This window comes from Coptis chinensis, chromosome 2 (assembly GCF_015680905.1).
Source record: "Coptis chinensis isolate HL-2020 chromosome 2, ASM1568090v1, whole genome shotgun sequence".
NCBI lineage: Eukaryota > Viridiplantae > Streptophyta > Magnoliopsida > Ranunculales > Ranunculaceae > Coptis > Coptis chinensis.
The window spans coordinates 106,865,301-106,882,954 of NC_141457.1; the positions used below are offsets into that span (position 1 = coordinate 106,865,301).

The 17,654-nt window shown below is 32.3% G+C and overlaps 2 protein-coding genes and 1 pseudogene across 3 annotated transcripts; 1 reads left to right on the forward strand and 2 right to left on the reverse strand.

Annotated features, from left to right (window-relative positions):
• Positions 1 to 83: 83 nt before the first annotated feature.
• LOC147520183 (UDP-glycosyltransferase 92A1 pseudogene) lies at positions 84 to 2,065 on the forward strand (annotated as a pseudogene). The gene is made up of 2 exons (XR_015212517.1): positions 84 to 151; positions 251 to 2,065. The product of XR_015212517.1 is annotated as a UDP-glycosyltransferase 92A1 pseudogene (transcript).
• A 10,084-nt stretch (positions 2,066 to 12,149) lies between these two features.
• On the reverse strand, positions 12,150 to 13,165 carry DRT112 (Cupredoxin superfamily protein). Its single transcript, XM_086591695.1, has one exon. It carries the CDS (start codon positions 12,877 to 12,879, stop codon positions 12,379 to 12,381), a length of 501 nt encoding a protein of 166 aa, XP_086447821.1. The 5' UTR covers positions 12,880 to 13,165; the 3' UTR covers positions 12,150 to 12,378.
• A 1,084-nt stretch (positions 13,166 to 14,249) lies between these two features.
• On the reverse strand, positions 14,250 to 16,359 carry LOC147520185 (Zim17-type zinc finger protein). Its single transcript, XM_086591694.1, has 4 exons — positions 16,090 to 16,359; positions 15,918 to 15,997; positions 15,610 to 15,855; positions 14,250 to 14,615 (listed from the first exon to the last, which is right to left on the reverse strand). The coding sequence occupies exons 1-4, from the start codon at positions 16,199 to 16,201 to the stop codon at positions 14,451 to 14,453; spliced, it is 603 nt and encodes a 200-aa protein (XP_086447820.1). The 5' UTR covers positions 16,202 to 16,359; the 3' UTR covers positions 14,250 to 14,450.
• Positions 16,360 to 17,654: the final 1,295 nt, after the last annotated feature.

Below are 17,654 nucleotides of genomic sequence, written 5' to 3' on the forward strand. Positions count from 1 at the left end.
CTTGCTATTTTAAAAATATCAGCAGAAACGTAAAATTGAATATTTATAGTTTTGTACACGTAACTTGAGAAATTCAAGAACTTAATAAATAAAATACAGCAGGGGTATCCATTTTAGGAGCAACAATAGCATATGCTGAACTGCGGAAGTGGTAAGCCATTAAAAACCTCTGTAATCCTCTCTAAAGTGGATCTCCAACACTGCACTTTTTACGCTTTATAACTATGCAGTATGTTCGATATGATTTCAGTATGGCGTGAAATGTGCGTGGTGGAAAGGGGACCAAAAAAAATTCGACCCGCCGACGTTCTTGTTTAGTAAGTGCCTAATGTTACAATTTTCCGCACTAATAATAAAGTGGCTTTTTTCACTAGGAAAGCTACCTCTACCAAAGACACATTTTGAGCTCATTTTAGTCTTTATAGTCAATCTGTTTTTAAGTATAAATTTGTGTGTTTGAGTGAGGCTGAGAGAGAGTGTGAGAAAGGGGTTAACGATGGCCAGAAGGGGAGGAGAAACAGTGGTGATATTCCCTTTTATGGCTCAAGGCCACCAGAACCCTTTCTTAGCACTAGCAAGACTGATAGAACAGAGAAAGGTTTACACGATTATATTTGTTAGTACACCTCTCAACATTCAAAAACTCAAATCTTCAATCCCTTCAGACACAAGTATTACCTTTGCTGAGCTTCAATTCTGCAGCACTGATTATGGTTTGCCACCCGATACTGAGAACACCGACACACTTACGTTAGAACTCATTGCTCGCCTCTTAGAAGCTTCTGAGTCTCTTCAAGCACCCTTCAAGCAACTTCTCCTGGACATCACTAAACAGGATGGACGTGCTCCTCTATGCATCATAGCTGACATGTTCTTTGGATGGACTGTCGACGTTGCGAATGAACTAGGTATATTTCATTCAGTCTTCATTGCTGGATCAGGCTATGGCATGTCTTTTTATTTTTCTCTCACGTTTAATATGTCGCAATTTCGGAATGATGCTGAGGAATTCATTCTCACTGACTTCCCTGAAGCACCTCCAGTTCACCGCTCACAAGTCTCAAATGACTTCCTGGGAACTGATGGTACTGAACCTTGGTGTCTCTTCCGCCTGCGCCAATTCTATTTGTGCTTGCAATCAGATTGTATATTGTTGAACACTATAGAGGGGTTGGAGAAATCTCGGATCGCATATTTTAGAAGTAAAACAGGAGGCCGTCCAGTATGGTCTATTGGACCAGCGTGCACTTCGGTGCTGGAGAAGAATGAAGATTATAAAAGTGAAGGAACAAGGAAACTGATGAACGTCTCTTCTAATAATTATCTGGAATGGCTCAACCGCCATCCACCAGGCTCTGTTCTCTACGTATGTTTTGGGTCTCAAGGTTCCATCTTGCCGTCGCAAATGATGGAATTAGCAATGGGATTAGAGGCAAGCAACAAGGCATTCATATGGGTAGTAAGGCCACCATTTGGATTCAGTGTGACAGACAAAATTAGAAGAGAATGGTTGCCCGAAGGGTTTGAAGATCGAATCAGGGACAAGGGACAAGGGCTCTTGGTGTATAGATGGGCACAACAGTTGGAAATCCTGTCTCATGCATCCACAGGCGCATTCATGAGTCATTGTGGTTGGAACTCGGTCTTAGAGAGCCTAAGTTACGGTGTACCCATCATTGGCTGGCCACTATTTGGTGATCAGTTCTTTAACAGCCAGATGTTGGAGAAGGAAGCGGGTGTTTGCGTTGAAATTGCTAGAGGGATTAACTCAAATATCATTGGATACAAACGTATTGCTGAGGCAATTTCAACAGTGATGGGGAAGACAGAGAAAGGAGAGGAAATTAGAAGAAAGGCTTGTGAAGTTCAAGAGATGATGCAAGAAGCTATTACAGATTGTAATGGTTTCAAGGGCTCTTCTGTCAAAGCGTTGGATGAATTTTTCAACTCTGCCATTTCTACGAGAAACAGCAAGTCAAGTGCCATGAAACGCATGTAGGTGTGCCATATCAAACTAAATAATGTAATATGTTGATACTAATCTAGTTTCGTACTTCCTAGCAAATTATATTTTAAGTGGCTATACTGTTCAAACGCCATTCCGCGGAGTATCCAGTCTTTTGCGTCAGTCACTCCACAGTCTTCTAAATGATCCCAATCAACACATCGTGTCATACTTTGGCCGTTCTGAGGAAGTTGGCAAAACTTAAGCATTGCAACTTCAGGTTGTGTTATCTTTAGATATATACTAGATTTTGGACCCGGGCATACGCTCGGGATCTATTAAATATTTTGTGTGCTTAAAAGGCTTTACAAAATGTCACATACAAATTTTCGAATCAGAATATATTTTTATTGAAATAAACCAAAATAAAAATGATTATGGTGCATAAGTACTTAGGAACTAAAGGATCAAATTGAGATAGCCTCTTCACTTTGTGGTTTAGGATATTAATCCATAATTTTCAAATATAATTATCTCAAACTTGATCTAGCTTGTATAATAGTTTTCTTAGATTTATGGTAATTTAGTGGCAAATTTTCGAATCAGAATAGATTTTTATTAAAAAATAAAACGAAATACGTTAATGAGCAGCGATTATGGTGTATAAGTACTTGGAAACTAAGGGATTGAATTGAGATAGCCTCTTCACTTTGTGGTTTAGGATATTAATCCGTAATTTTCAAATAGAATTATCTTAAACTCGATCTAACTTGTATAATAGTTTTCTTGGATTTATGGTGAGTTAGCGGCAAATTTTCGAATCAGGATATATTTTTATTGAAAATAAGCCGAAATACGTAAATGAGTAGCGATTATGGTGTATAAGTACTTGGAAACTAAGGGATCAAATTGAGATAGCCTCTTCACTTTGTGGTTTAGGATATTAATCCGTAATTTTCATATGGAATTATCTTAAACTTGATCTAGCTTGTATAATAGTTTTATTAGATTTATGGTGATTTAGCGGTAAATCATCACCGCTCGGCTTACGTACTAATATGTATAAATCTCTAAAACAGATTGATTGTTTCCATATCCTCAAAGAATACACTACTCCCACTTGAAAAAAATCATCACATGAACGTGTCCTACGAACGGGTGTCGTTATATTAAATTATTCTAAAAAATATTAGCAACTATGCATAGCTATGAGATATGAAAATTATATTAATTACTCATTTAAATTTCTTGCACCACTTTCTATAAAAATGAAGCATCAAACCTTAATAAAATTCATCGACTTCTTTTTATTGTTAGGTTTAACAATAGAAGTTTGATTGAAGTTTTGTGAGAATATCCATTGTGGTGAAGATAATATTGAAGCTACTTGAATAGCAAGACATTCCCAATCACAATAAAAGAATTAAGATAAACACTACTTAAAATGCAAAACTATATTTGTCGAGACATTTATTTCTCCTACATATAATATAAATATGTTTTAGGGTTATTAGTTCAATGCATTTGCATCAAGTTTTTTATTTTCCATTAATTATTCTTTGAGGTTAGTTTAATGTAATACGTTGCCTCTAGTTTTTCAATTTCTCATTAATTATTCTTTGAGGTTAATTCAATGCAGTTGCATCAAGTTTCCGATTTCCCGTTAATTATTATTTGAGGTTAGTTCAGTGCAATTGCATCCACTTTATGATTTTTCGTTAGTTATTTATTAAAGTTAATTCAGTACAGTTGCATCCAATTTTCAATGTTTCGTTAATTAGTATTTGAAATTAGTTCATTGCATTTGCATCCAGGTTCCAATCTCCCGTTAATTACTTTTTAAGGTTAGTTCAATACATCTGCATCCAGTTTCTGATTTCCCGTCAATTGTTTTTCTAGGTTAGTTCGATAGTTTACAATTTCTATACAGTTTGCATACATGTAAGAGTCCTGTTTTTATAAACTCACTTTCATTTTGGGTTTCTAATTACTCAGATTTAAAAAGCGATGCAGTTACATCCGACTTCGATTTCCGTTAACTATTTTTTTGAGGTTATTTCAATGCATTTGCATCCAATTTCTGATTTTCCATTAGTTAATCTTTGATTTTAGTTTAATGCAGATTGCAACACGCTTTTTTTGGTTTTCCGTTAATTATTTTTGAGGTTAGTTCAATGCAATTTCATCCAATTTCCGATTTTATGTTAATTGTTCTTTGAGGTTAGTTCAATGCATTTGCATTAATTTTTTGATTTCCCATTAATTATTTTTTGAGGTTAGTTCAATGCAGTTACATCAAATTTATAATTTCCCGTTAATTATTCATTTAGGTTAGTTTAATGCAGTTTCATCCATTTTTCAATGTTTCGTTAATTAGTCTTTGAGATTAATTAGTTCATTGCATTTGGGTCCATTTTCGATTTCCCATTAATAACTCTTTAAGGTTAGTTTAATACATCCGTGATCTAGTTTCTGATTATTTATGCTTTAAGGTTAGTTTGATGCAATTATATTTGGTTTCTGATTTCCCGCTAATTATTCTTTGAGATTATTTCAATACAATTGCATTTAGTTTCCGATTTTCCACCAATTATTCTATGAAGTTAGTTCAATGCAATTGCATTCGGTTTTTTATTTTATGTTAATTATTTTTTGAGTTTAGTTCAATGCATTTGCATCCAGTTTCCGATTTCCCATTAATTATTATCTGAGGTTTGTTTGATGTATTTGCATACCGTTTTCGATTTCCCGTTAGTTATCTGACGTTAGTTTAATACAATTGCATCTAGTTTCCGATTTTTAGTTAATTACTTTTTGAGTTTAGTTTATTGCATTTGCATAAAGTTTCCGATTTTCCGTTAATTACTCTTTGAGCTCAGTTATGTATTTGAATCTAGATTCTGATTTCCTTTTAATTATCCAATGTGGTGTGTAATACCAACTTCTACTGATCTATCTGTAGTGTCCTTACAAACATGACATAAAAAGTAAATTATACTTGATTTACTATGTGAGATCATCGAAGATTATCCAGTTCCCGATTTTCCATTAATTATTCTTTAAATTATGCATGACTCACTATGTGGAATCTTCAAAGATTATCTACGAACGGGTGTTGTTATATTAATTATTCTGAAAAAATATTTGCAAATATGCATAACTATTATATATTAATATTATATTGATCACTCAACCAAATTTCTTATAACGTGAAAATCTCACTCTCCATTAAAAAAAAAGAACACACTTTTGATAAACCTTTCAACTTCATTTTGTTGTTTATAATTAATAAAATAAGTTTGATTGAAGTTTTGTGAGATTGCATAATAAAGTGAAATTCATATATATTGAAGCTACTTGAATAGCAAGGAGTTCTCAATCATACGGAAAGAGATAAGATAAACACCATTTTAAATGCAAAACTATATTTATTGAAACATTCCCACAACATATAACCCAACTATGTTTTGAGGTTAGTTCAATGCATTTGCATCCAGTTTATTTTTTGAGATTAGTTCAGTGCAGTTGCATCCGGTTTCCGATTTCCCATTAATTATATTTTAACATTAGTTCCACGCATTTGTATCATGTTTCTAATTTATAATTAATTTTTCTTTGATGTTAGTTCAATGCAGTTGCATCCAGTTTCTGATTTTTCCGTTAATTTAATCTTTGAGGGTTAGCTCAATGTATTTGCATCCAGTTTCCGATTTTTCGACAATTTTTTTTATGTTAGTTTGATATATTTGCATCCAAGTTTTGATTTTCCTTTAATTATTATTTGAGGTTAGTTTAATGCAGTTGTATCCATATTCCAATTTTCTATTAATTACTTTTTAAGATTAGTTTAATACTTGCATTTGCATCCAATTTCTAATTTCCCGTTAAATATTATTTGAGGTTAGTTTGATGCATTTACATCTAGTTTTTGGTTCCCCATTAATTATTTTTTGACGTAAGTTTCATTCAGTATTATATATTTTTAAAAATATTTGTCATTATTTTTTTTTTTTTTTTTTTTTTTTTTTTTTTTCATTTTCTATTATATATTTTGTGATGTTATTTTTTGTATAATTGTTTTTAACTATGTTTTGAGACTGTGTTAAGGATATATTCGAAATAAGTCGTTGTTTTATCATAGACACTAAAATTGTATGATTTGTAATAGGGAATTAGTTTCTACAAATCACATATTTTTTATTTGATTAAATATATAAGAATTGGAGCACTAAAAGTATTTGATTCATAATAGGAAATTATCTTTTACAAATCACCTATTTTTTAGCAATTTTTTTTATTTTATCAATTATATAAAAATTAGAAATACACTCAAACTCTCCAAATATAAGAATTAGAAATATACTCAAACTCTCCAAACTCCAAAGAAGTTCTATGTATGTGGGATTGTACACTATTAGAAAAGATTATCTTTCATATTATAGTGCCACATAGGAGAGAACAAAAAATTAACTCTCATATTAGAGTGCCACATAGGAGAGAGAAAATCCTCCATTAGAGGTCTCTGCTTTAGTATATAGATAGTAAATTATAGCTATACTCTCTTGGCTCTATTTTTCAAGGCTTCACAGAGTCTCCAACTTTTTCTAAACTCTAATACTAATTACGAAAAAAAAAAAAAAATCCAAATACTTAGATATATATTATAGTTATACCCTCACTAATCTATTTTTTGAAGCACTCTAGAGACTCCAGTTTTTTCTAAACTCTATTACTAATTATGAAAAAAATATGATATAAATAAATAAACAATTTTATCTAGAGTTTCACAGAGTGTCTAACTTTTCCTAAACAATATAGCTAATTACGGGAAAAAAAAAACTAAATTGCAAAAAACAATATTTTCAACTAAAAACGATTTTCCTAAAACCCTTACGCCACAAAGAATAGTTTCCACACTAATCTCAAGCGAAGTTTAACATAACAAAGTTTCTTTCTAGAAAATGATAATGAAACTATAAAAGAACAAATTAAAAAATGAATTGAATTGCTTGAACATTTACTTTATGCATTTGTTAACCACACATTTGACTGGGAAAAAGGGGAAAAAAATAAACTAATCATAAAATAAGTAATAATGTACGCCATAAATAAATAAAATTGTATTGTATGCACTATATATATGGGCATAACAAATAAAGTTGAATCAATTTGAAGTGTAAAATTTAGTCATAGTTAAGGATTTCAAAAACCACATGCCATAATAATTAATTACGACATATTCTAATTAAATTTATGAATTTTATAATTTCCAATTTTAGTGGAATTTAAAAACGGACGTTATTTAAATAAATTATATAACTATTGATTTAGTTAAAATAGACGTTGGGCTTAAATAAATTATATACCAAATCAAACCAAAACAAATTACATGTGAAAAATTAAATTATACAAAAAATAACCTCACAAAATATATAATAGCAATTGGAAAAAAAAAACTAATAATAACAAATATTTTCAAATATATATAATACTGCATGAAACTAACATCAAAGAACAATTAACGAGAAACAGAAAACTAGATGCAAATGCATCAAACTAAGCTCAAATAATATTTAACAGGAAATCGGAAATTGGATGCACATGCAAGCATTAAACTAATAAACTAATCTTAAAAATTAATTAATGGACAATCAGAATATTGATACAACTACATTAAACTAACCTCAAAGAATAATTAACGGGAAATCAAAACTTGGATGCAAATACATCAAACTAACACCAACAAATAATTGTCGAGAAGTCGGAAACTGGATGCAAATGCATTAAACTAACCCTCAGAGATTAAATTACCGGAAAATCGGAAACTGGATGCAACTGTATTGAACTAACCTAAAAATAATAATTAAATTGCAAAAAACAATATTTTCAACCAAAAACAATTTTCCTAAAACCCTTACGCCACAAAGAATAGTTTCCACACTAATCTCAGATCAAGTTTAACATAACAAAGTTTCTTTCTAGAAAATGATAATAAAACTATGAAAGAACAAAGGAAAAAATGAATTGAGTTGCTTGAACATTTACTTTATGCATTTGTTAACCACACATGTGACTGGGAAAAAAAAAAAAAAAGTAAATTAATCATAAAATAAGTAATAGTGTACACCAAAAACAAATAAAATTGTATTATATGCACTATATATATGGGCCTAACAAATAAAGTTGAATCAATTTGAGGTGTAAAATTTAGTCATAGTTAAAGATTTCAAAAACCACAGGCCACAATAATTACGACATATTCTAATTAAATTTATGAATTTTATAATTTTCAATTTTAACGGAATAACGAGATTTAGTTAAAACGGACGTTGGTTTAAATAAATTATATAACTATTGATTTAGTTAAAGTAGACGTTGGGATTAAATAAACTATATACCAAACCAAACAAAACAAATTACATATGGAAAATTAAATTATACAAAAACTAACATCACAAAATATATAATACCAACTGGAATCTCAACCCCCAAATAATAACAAATATTTTCAAATATATATAATACTGCATGAAACTAACATTAAAGAACAATTAACGAGAAACAGAAAACTATATGCAAATGCATCGAACTAACCTCAAATAATATTTAACGGGAAATCGGAAGTTGGATGCACATGCAAACATTAAACTAATCTTAAAAATTAATTAATGGATAATCAGAATATTGATACAACTGCATTAAACTAACCTCAAAGAATAATTAATGAGAAATCAAAACTTGAATGCAAATATATCAAGCTAACACCAACAAATAATTGTCGGGAAATCAGAAACTGGATGCAAATGCATTGAACTAACCCTCAGAGATTAAATTATTAGAAAATCAGAAACTGGATGTAACTGTATTGAACTAACCTAAAAAAAATAACTATAAATTGAAAACATGATGCAAATGCATGAAACTAATCTTTACAAATAATTAACGAGAAATCGGAAACCGGATGCAACTACACTAAACTAATTTCAAAAAATAAATTTAATGCAAATGCATTGAACTAATCTCAAGAAATAATTAATGGAAAATCATAAATTGGATGCAAATTTATTGAACTAACCTCAAACAATAATTAACGTGAAATCATAAACTAGATGCAAATACAACCTTATTGAATAATAAACGAGAAATTGGAAACTGGCCGGATGCAAATGTATTAAACTAATCTCAAAAAATGATTAATGGGAAATCGGAAACTGAATGCAAATGCATTGAACTGAGCTCGAAGAATAATTAGCAGAAAATTGGAAATTGGATGCAAATGCATTAAACTACAACAAAGAATAATTAACAAGAAATTTGAAACTGGATGCAAATATATTGAACTAACCTCAAAATATAAATAACAGAAAATCAGAAACTGGATGCAAATGCATTGAACTAACCTCAAAATATAGTTGTGTTATATATTGTGGGAATGTCTCGATAAGTATAGTTTTGCATTTAAAACGGTGTTTATCTTATCTTTTTTCGTATAATTGGGAACACCTTGCTATTCAAGTAGCTTCAATATGAACTTCATCAATTTCACAAAACTCCAATCAAACTTCTATTATTAAACAACAAATGAAGTTAAAAGGTTTTATCAATGGTGAGTTATTTTTTTTAATAGAGAGTGCGTGAGGTTTTCATGTTATAAGAAATTTGGATGAGTGAGCAATATAATATATGTATATAATAGTTATGCATATATAGTTGCATATATTTTTCAGAATAATTAATATGACAGGACCCGTTCGTAGATAATCTTTGAAGATCCCACATAAAGTGAGTCGGTATATATATAATTTAAAGTTAATAATTAACGGAAATCGAACCTGGATAATCTTTGATGATCCAATATAGTAAATCAAGCATAATTTATTTTTATGTCATGCTTGCAAGGATAGTACAGATGGATAAGTAGAAAATTGGTATTACACACCACATTGGATAATTAAAAAGAAATAAAAAACTGGATTCAAATACATTGAACTGAGCTCAAAGAGTAATTAACAGGAAATCGGAAACTTTCTACAAATGCAATAAACTAAACTCAAAAAGTAATTAACTATAAATCGAAAACTGGATGCAAATGTATTAAACTAACGTCAGAGAATAACTAATGGGAAATTAGAAATTGGATGCAAATCCTTGAAAAATATTTAACGGTAAATCAAAAACGGTATGCAAAAATGCATCAAACAAACCTCAAATAATAATTAACGATGAATCAAAAACTAGATGCAAATGCATTGAACTAACTTCAAAATATAATTAACAGGAAATCAAAAACCAAATGCAACTGCATTGAACTAACCTCATAGAATAATTGTGGGAAATCGAAACTACATGCAAATGCATTAAAATAACCTCAAAGAATAGTTAACGGAAAATCAGAAATCGGATGAAATTGCATCAAACTAATTAAAACCTCAAAGCATAAATAATCATAAATCATAAACTAGATGCAGATATATTGAACTAACCTCAAAGAGTTATTAATGAAAAATCGAAAACTATATGCAAATATAATGAACTAATCTAAAGACTAATTAACAAATATAGAAACATCAAAAAATAGATGCAAATGCAATTAACTAACCTTAATGAATAATTAATTCTGAAATCATAAATTTGGTGAACTGCATTGAACAAAACCTCAAAAAAATAATTAATGGGAAATCAAAAACTTCTTCACAAAATGCATTAAACTAACCTTTAAAAAAACAATTAATGGAAATCGAATTGGATCGAATTGCATTGAACTAGCCTCAAATAATAATTAACGGAAAATCGAAAACCTGGATGTAATCGCATTAAACTAAAATCATATATTAACTAAAGGTAGGAAATCGAAATTGGATGCAATATCCTCGATGAATATTTAATGAAAAATCAGAAACTTGATGCAAATGTATTTAAATAACCTTAAATAATAGTTAACTAGAAATATGAAACCGGATGTAACTACATTGAACTACCCTCAAAGTATAAATAACCGGAAATTGATTGGAACTACCCTCAAAGATGCGAACTAACTTCGAAAAATAATTAACGGGAAATCAGAAACTGGATGTAGATGTATTAAACTAACCTCAAAGAGTAATTAATGGAAAATTTGAACCTTGATGCAAATGCAATTAAATAATCTCAAAGAGTAATTAACAAAACATTGAAAACTAAATAGAACTGCACTGAATTAACTTTAATGAATAACTAACGGGAAATCGTAAATTTGGTGCAACTGCACTGAACTAACCTCAAATAATAATTAACGAAAAATCAAAAACTTGATACAACTATATTGAATTAACCTAAAAGAATAATTAATTGGAAATCATAAACTAGATCCAACTACATACATTGAACTAGCCTCAATTAATGTAAAATTGGAAACTTGATGCAAATGCATTAAACTAAACTTGAAACATAGTTGTATTATATATAGGGAGAATATAATATCTCGACAAGTATAGTTTTGCATTTTAAGTAGTGTTTATTATAATTATTTTATTATGATTAGGAATGTCTCTTTATTTAAGTAAACTTTCAATATCATCTTGCCACATTGAAAGATTCTCACAAAATTTCAATCAAATTTTATTATTAAATATAACAACAAAAATAAATCGATGGGTTTTACCAAGATTTGGTGCTTTCTTTTGATAGAGAGTTATGCAAGAAATTTAAACAAGTGATTAATATAATTTTCATATCTCATACCTATGAATAGTTGCTAATATTTTTTAGAATAATTTAATATAACGACACCCATTCGTAGGACGGGTTCGAAAGCTAGTTAGACTTATTACTAATAAGATTTTACACAAATTCCATCTCTCTTTTTATTTTCCAGTTTCCGTTAAGGAGAAAAGGACGGAAGAGGGGGATTGTTCTAAACTATGTTAGTATTCAGCAATTCAATCCGTAGTATGGAGCTTGGATTCCCCATGCTCTGGTTGAGAAGAACTCTCCCACTCTCCCACTCTCCCAGGGACACAATATTTACAGCAACATATTAATTAATATATTTCTTATTCCAGATATATGTCAAAGTAATGTTGATGATAATTAATGTGTACATGGGAAAATATATGGATCTATTATTCACCCGTCGAAAGATATATGAAATGTACATTCTTCTTGGAAACCAGCTAGAAGACTATAACACACTACATCTTGCAAGTAAGTAAATACTTTCATAATATAAGAACAACAAGAAAATTTAAGATATATATGAAGGCTTAGCTTATCAAATGCACAACGAAATCTACAATTTCAGATGAAGTAACTGCAATTACAAGTATTTGAACGCATCTCCATCCATTCCCTCAGCCCTCAATATGCCTGACTCTACTACTCCAAACAATGAGACCTACAACTTATATAGATCGAGTAGTAAAAAAATATGACATCTCTTACAAGGTCTTCATAACTTAATTAACAGTCACTTTGCCAACCATACCAGCTCCCTGGTGAGGTGAGCAATAGAAACTGTAAGTTCCCTTTGCATCCAAGCTCACGGTATATGTCTCACCGGGTGCATTAAGTAAGTCCTCCTCAGGCATGGAGATCTTTGAAACATCAACTCCTTCTGGAACCTCATCCTCAACAAACACGACATTGTGGGGAAAGCCGGCATTGTTCTTGAAGGTAATTTTCTCTCCTGGGGCCACAGAGATTGCACTGGGAACAAATGCCAATGAACCATCATCACCTCCAAGCAAGACTTCAACAGCCATAGCATTGCTAGCAAGCATCACACTTGCAGCAGTTGCGGCAACTGCAACTCCCAACTCTTTTAGTGATGCCTTAACACCAACCATGGGGGTAGAAGATACTGACACCTTTGCAGAGCTAACAGTTCTGGTGGTTGCACCAGCCTTCAGGCCTGTGAACGAGGGAATGGCAACAGAGGCAGAGGTAACGGTGGCCATAATGGATATATGTTATTTCAAAGCTTAGTGTGCAATAGAAAAACAAAAGATGAAGAGAAGGAAGGGGCTTTAATAAACTGATGTGAGTACGTGTGTGTGCTTGTTGTGTGGTGTATGTTCTGTGGAATATAGATTGGATAACGGATGGATGGGAGATTGAGGGGATGGGTTATCTCATCAACTTCTCTCCCATTGGTGGGTTCTCATGCTATCCACTGACTTGGCATGGATGACCCGATGATAGTTTTTGAGATAATCTTAAACGACTAAACGTGTGGAAGAGTTTTCACTAGAATCTTGTTTATTTTTTCTCTTCATTTTAGTCGAAAAACCATACGTTCATGAAATATTTCTTGTGGTGCAGTTCTCTGTAATTGACATTGCATTACAGTGCAGTTTGGTACTTGAACATCTAATGACGTATTGATGAAAAGTATCCATGATTACCAAAATAGAACTTAATCTTATACATAACTACATAAGGTAAAAAAAAATGGTTTTGCAATCTAACCCAAAATGAAAAATGAATAGTTTAAAGGTATACATACGAATACACTGTTATAATTTACGTCCAGTTAGGCACGAGCCAAATTCACCCAACTAATCCTCATATATTAGCAAAAGCTTTCAATGTATTGGAGTTTTGGAGTCCAATACTAGTATACTACCACTAACATAGTGAATTTGTCCTCACTTAACCACCTCCCTGACAAAACAGCTCTTGCGAACAGAATTCCAAAATAAACTAAAACCTCCACTGAGAGGACCGGATATCTTCTTTATTTTTTCCCAAACTTCTGAGATTATGGCTACAACATTCAAACCACATGCTAATAAAAGTATCATTAGCGTAAGGTACGTTATAAAGAAACACGCTTATGTAACTCAAAGGGACTAAAGTTTAGTGACAAGCTAAACACGCTTATGCATTCATTTCATTTAAGTGTTTACAAATATATTAAACTCACTAATACAAAATGGGGATAGAAAAAACAAACAAAAACAACAAAAAACTATTGTTATCCAACACCTTTATCCAATTCTTTAACATTCATAAGTTGTAATTTATCAAGAAGGGCGTCGAGCATTCACATAAATAAAAGGAAAAACTAACAATATACAGTTTGCCAAGCAGGCATTTTCAAGAGAAGAAACACAATTTTCTTTTCTTAACCAGTAAAATTGATATAAGAAAAATATGAATATGAGAATGTTGAGAACCCCAAACAAGCAGTTTGACAACATGAAGCCCAAATGTCAGTAAACCAAATAAATGGTTCATTTGTCCCCATAAAAAATTATTTTACCACGATTGTACATGCTATAGTGCTATACATATCTTAATAATAAGAAATTGAGAAAGATTGCCAGATAGAAAGAACATTCAAATTGATGAACACGTTCAAAATGTCCAAATGTCAAATACTTTTGTATTAACTACAAGGATCAACAGAACATTATTGAAGCTATACATACAGTCTCATGATCAATATTATTGAAGCTATATATACAGTCTCGGGATTAACACAAGGCCATGAATGTACACACCGTAGGATTCAGCCACATCAGTCCTACAGCATTGGGAAAACATCGTCATCATTGTCCATGTCTAGATACTTGAAGCTGACATCTCCATTAGGATCGCTATAGTTGAAAGTAGGGAGAACATAGCACTTCATCTCTTCAAACAAGTTCAGATGATCTACCAGCTTATGGAACACATTGCATCCACAACACTACATCAAGTACAATGAAGACAAAATAAGAATCTTGACAGCCATGAAGTTATGAGAAGATATTAAAAGGACAAATTGTGCATAAAAGGAATGTAATTCAACATATTTACACAAAAATACACAAGCATAGTTCCATGTCCCCATGAAATGACGGGAAAGAAGGCAAAAAAACTCAATACCAGTAGTCCACCTCTAAAGAAGAACATAACTGAAACACAAGTAACAACAGAGTTCCAATCGAAAATTTATATGCTCAAAAGAAAGACCATTCACAGCTCTACCTTCTTTTACTTTTGTCTATCTATGTTACAATCTATGAAAAGCAAAGCATTAATGATTGAGAAATTAGCCTTGTCCCGAGGTGAAATATCTGTTCACAATTCATCAACTCAATATATCTACTGATGAGTATGGCATTCAGCACCTTTTGACCAAGACCATAACACCAAGCTCTCTATACAGGAAATTCAATTCGAAAAGGTAGAGTGCAGAAGAATTTGAGAATAAGATAGAGTGAATAATAAATTCAATTCATAGTAGAATATTAAAATTCTCATTTGATTGAAGGGTCTCTTCAATCATTTGAGGAAGGGTTCCATTTTCTTCCAAGATTGTGTTGAAAAATTATAATCCTTCCAAACATCAAACTCTTCTTATAGATAATGGAGCCTACCTCATGGTCTCAGCACATCTCCTTTGGGCCTGATTGATCATGATTATATCTCTAGAAGGAAATGACCTTCAACAGATGCCAAGTAACCCGCATAAAAGCAGGTATGGTGCTTCTCATTTCCTTAACTGGATCGTCTCTGTTTTTTCCATTTGGTAATGTCTCCCTACCCTAGCCTAGCGGTACCGTCTCTAGATATATGACAAATCAGTGTTATCTGGTTTTAGATGTTTTACTCCTTGTAGATTTTATCCTAGCCATTTTTGTATTCTCTCTTCATTGCACAATTCTCAAAACGAATACTAGAATAACTTGTGTTTTTACCTGAACAAAAACAGTACCATCATTGTAAGCATGTGGATTAATAGCACGAGTAGTCCGCTGCCCGCAAATTTTACAAGTAAACGCGACAAGCATTCTCCGGCGAGGCGATTTAGTAAAAAGAGACCAGGGAAATGTTGAAATGTTTTCAGTGCCAGTATGAGCAGGAGCAGATGGTCCTTCCATTCCAGACCCAGTCGTCCACCCTTTTCCAGCTGCTGCACTTAAAACCAATCCTATGGCCGTATCCTACAATATTCATACGTAATCCTAAGTTTCAAATATTTCAAGAAATTATCGAAATTTATTACCTTAGATAGAGGGGCAAACTTGGGAGAATTTGTAAGAAATGGAACGATGTCGGGCCGGAGATCGGGCTCGTTCTCATTATCTGATCAAGTCATACTATATAAAGTTAATAATAAATTAAAGAATATTAAAATAAAAAAATAAGATATTAAAAAGTTAAAAAGAAAATTATACTTTTGCAAGGGATGGAGAAACGAAGAGGTTTTGAGGTGGGATTGCGTTTTGGAGAGAAGACAGAGAGAGGTGATGACGATGAAACGGTCGTGCTTGTTATTAGAGTTTCCATGGTCTGGTTTTCAAGGTGTTTCTGAAAATTGTTTGGTTCACGAATGGTTTACGCGTCGATGGCTATATTTTGTTTTGTTGTGCGTTTGCATTTGTAATAACCGAGGCTAGAGGTGGAACTAAAAATAATAATAATAATATTGTCCTTGGTTTAGCCGCTCGGATGGAATCATTGTAAAAAGGCCGTATTGAAGGATTGGATTTGCTCCGCCCAATTTAGAGACTGCAGGTCTTCTAGTACCAAGGGTTTAAGAAGGGTGATGGGTCCTGTATTGGGCACCACTACAATTCGATCGTGCAGTCTCCAGCCCAAGCCCAACAGCAATGCCCCCCTTCATCTCAAGTCTCAACGCAGGTTACCATTTTTTCAAACCATTTTAGCCGGTATCATCTCTCTCGCAAGACTAAACCCAAAAAAAACAAATTATGTTGTGTTCATATTTTGAGTGTTGAGTTGTGAATCAATAATGGGAATTGAAGTTGGCGATTTCACCCAATTCGAGTTGTGTTTTTTAAAATAAATTTCGAATAAATTCGACTTTCACTACTAATTGACTTGTATGAGATTGTGTTTTTTAAAATAAACTTTGAATAAAATTCAATTGATTGACCTTTCGCTTCTAATAAACTTCACCCACTAACATGTTTGAGATTGTGTTTGAAATTGATTGTTTTGTTTTTAGTCAAAATAAACGACCCAGCTATGTCACCCAAGATAGTCCCCAAACGACCATACCATGTCATCCTGGAGACTGTCCAAACAACCTAGCCATATCGTCTAGCTAAAAACTCGAGAGATTTATCTCAAACGACACGCGCAGACCGTTTAAGTGTACACTCAAACGACATGGCGAGACCGTTTGAGTGTACATTCAAACAACCCGGGGGGTTCGTTATAGCGAGACCGGTTGAATTGGTTGTTGGGCTTGGGCTTTAATGGCAAACTTGTAATTTTTTTTGGGGTTGCCCAATCCAATTAGATGAGTGCCCAATTAAATCACCTTTAAGAACCGTTTTAAAGGATTGGGTTCACCTAATTAATAAGAAATATAATTGGCTATGCCAGTTTGGAACCTGCCTATTTTCTAGTATTGGGGTTTTTTAGAGTCCTATTATTGACACCCCCAAAATTGTGTTGGGCATACCCCAAATAAGTCCGACCCAATTTGGGGTCTACTGTCTACAATTGTGTGGGGCTACACACTGTCCCATACACCCCCCACCAAAAAACCCCACCTTGAAATAAAATCGGCAAATTTAGAACTAGTTTCTTTCTTCTCCTCCGGCCACTATCCACAAGTTTCCTTCTTATCCTCCACCCAACTTGAAATAAAATCGGACATTGTTTGAAGCATAGTGATATAAAGATTATTCGGGAGTTTAAGCGTCTTGATGACATTGCAAAGAATCAATATGATGTAGAGAAGCAATATGATTTGTGTAGGAGAAAATAG

What these genes read in the sequence shown, in the direction of transcription:
- DRT112 (XM_086591695.1), bottom strand. Translation starts at nt 12,879, where the DNA reads ATGGCCACCGTTACCTCTGCCTCTGTTGCCATTCCCTCGTTCACAGGC.
- LOC147520185 (XM_086591694.1), bottom strand. Translation starts at nt 16,201, where the DNA reads ATGGAAACTCTAATAACAAGCACGACCGTTTCATCGTCATCACCTCTC. An exon ending in TTTCTCCATCCCTTGCAAAA is followed by an intron (nt 15,998 to 16,089) that starts GTATAATTTTCT and finishes TGACTTGATCAG; the next exon opens with ATAATGAGAACGAGCCCGAT. An exon ending in ATGGTACTGTTTTTGTTCAG is followed by an intron (nt 14,616 to 15,609) that starts GTAAAAACACAA and finishes TACTTGATGTAG; the next exon opens with TGTTGTGGATGCAATGTGTT.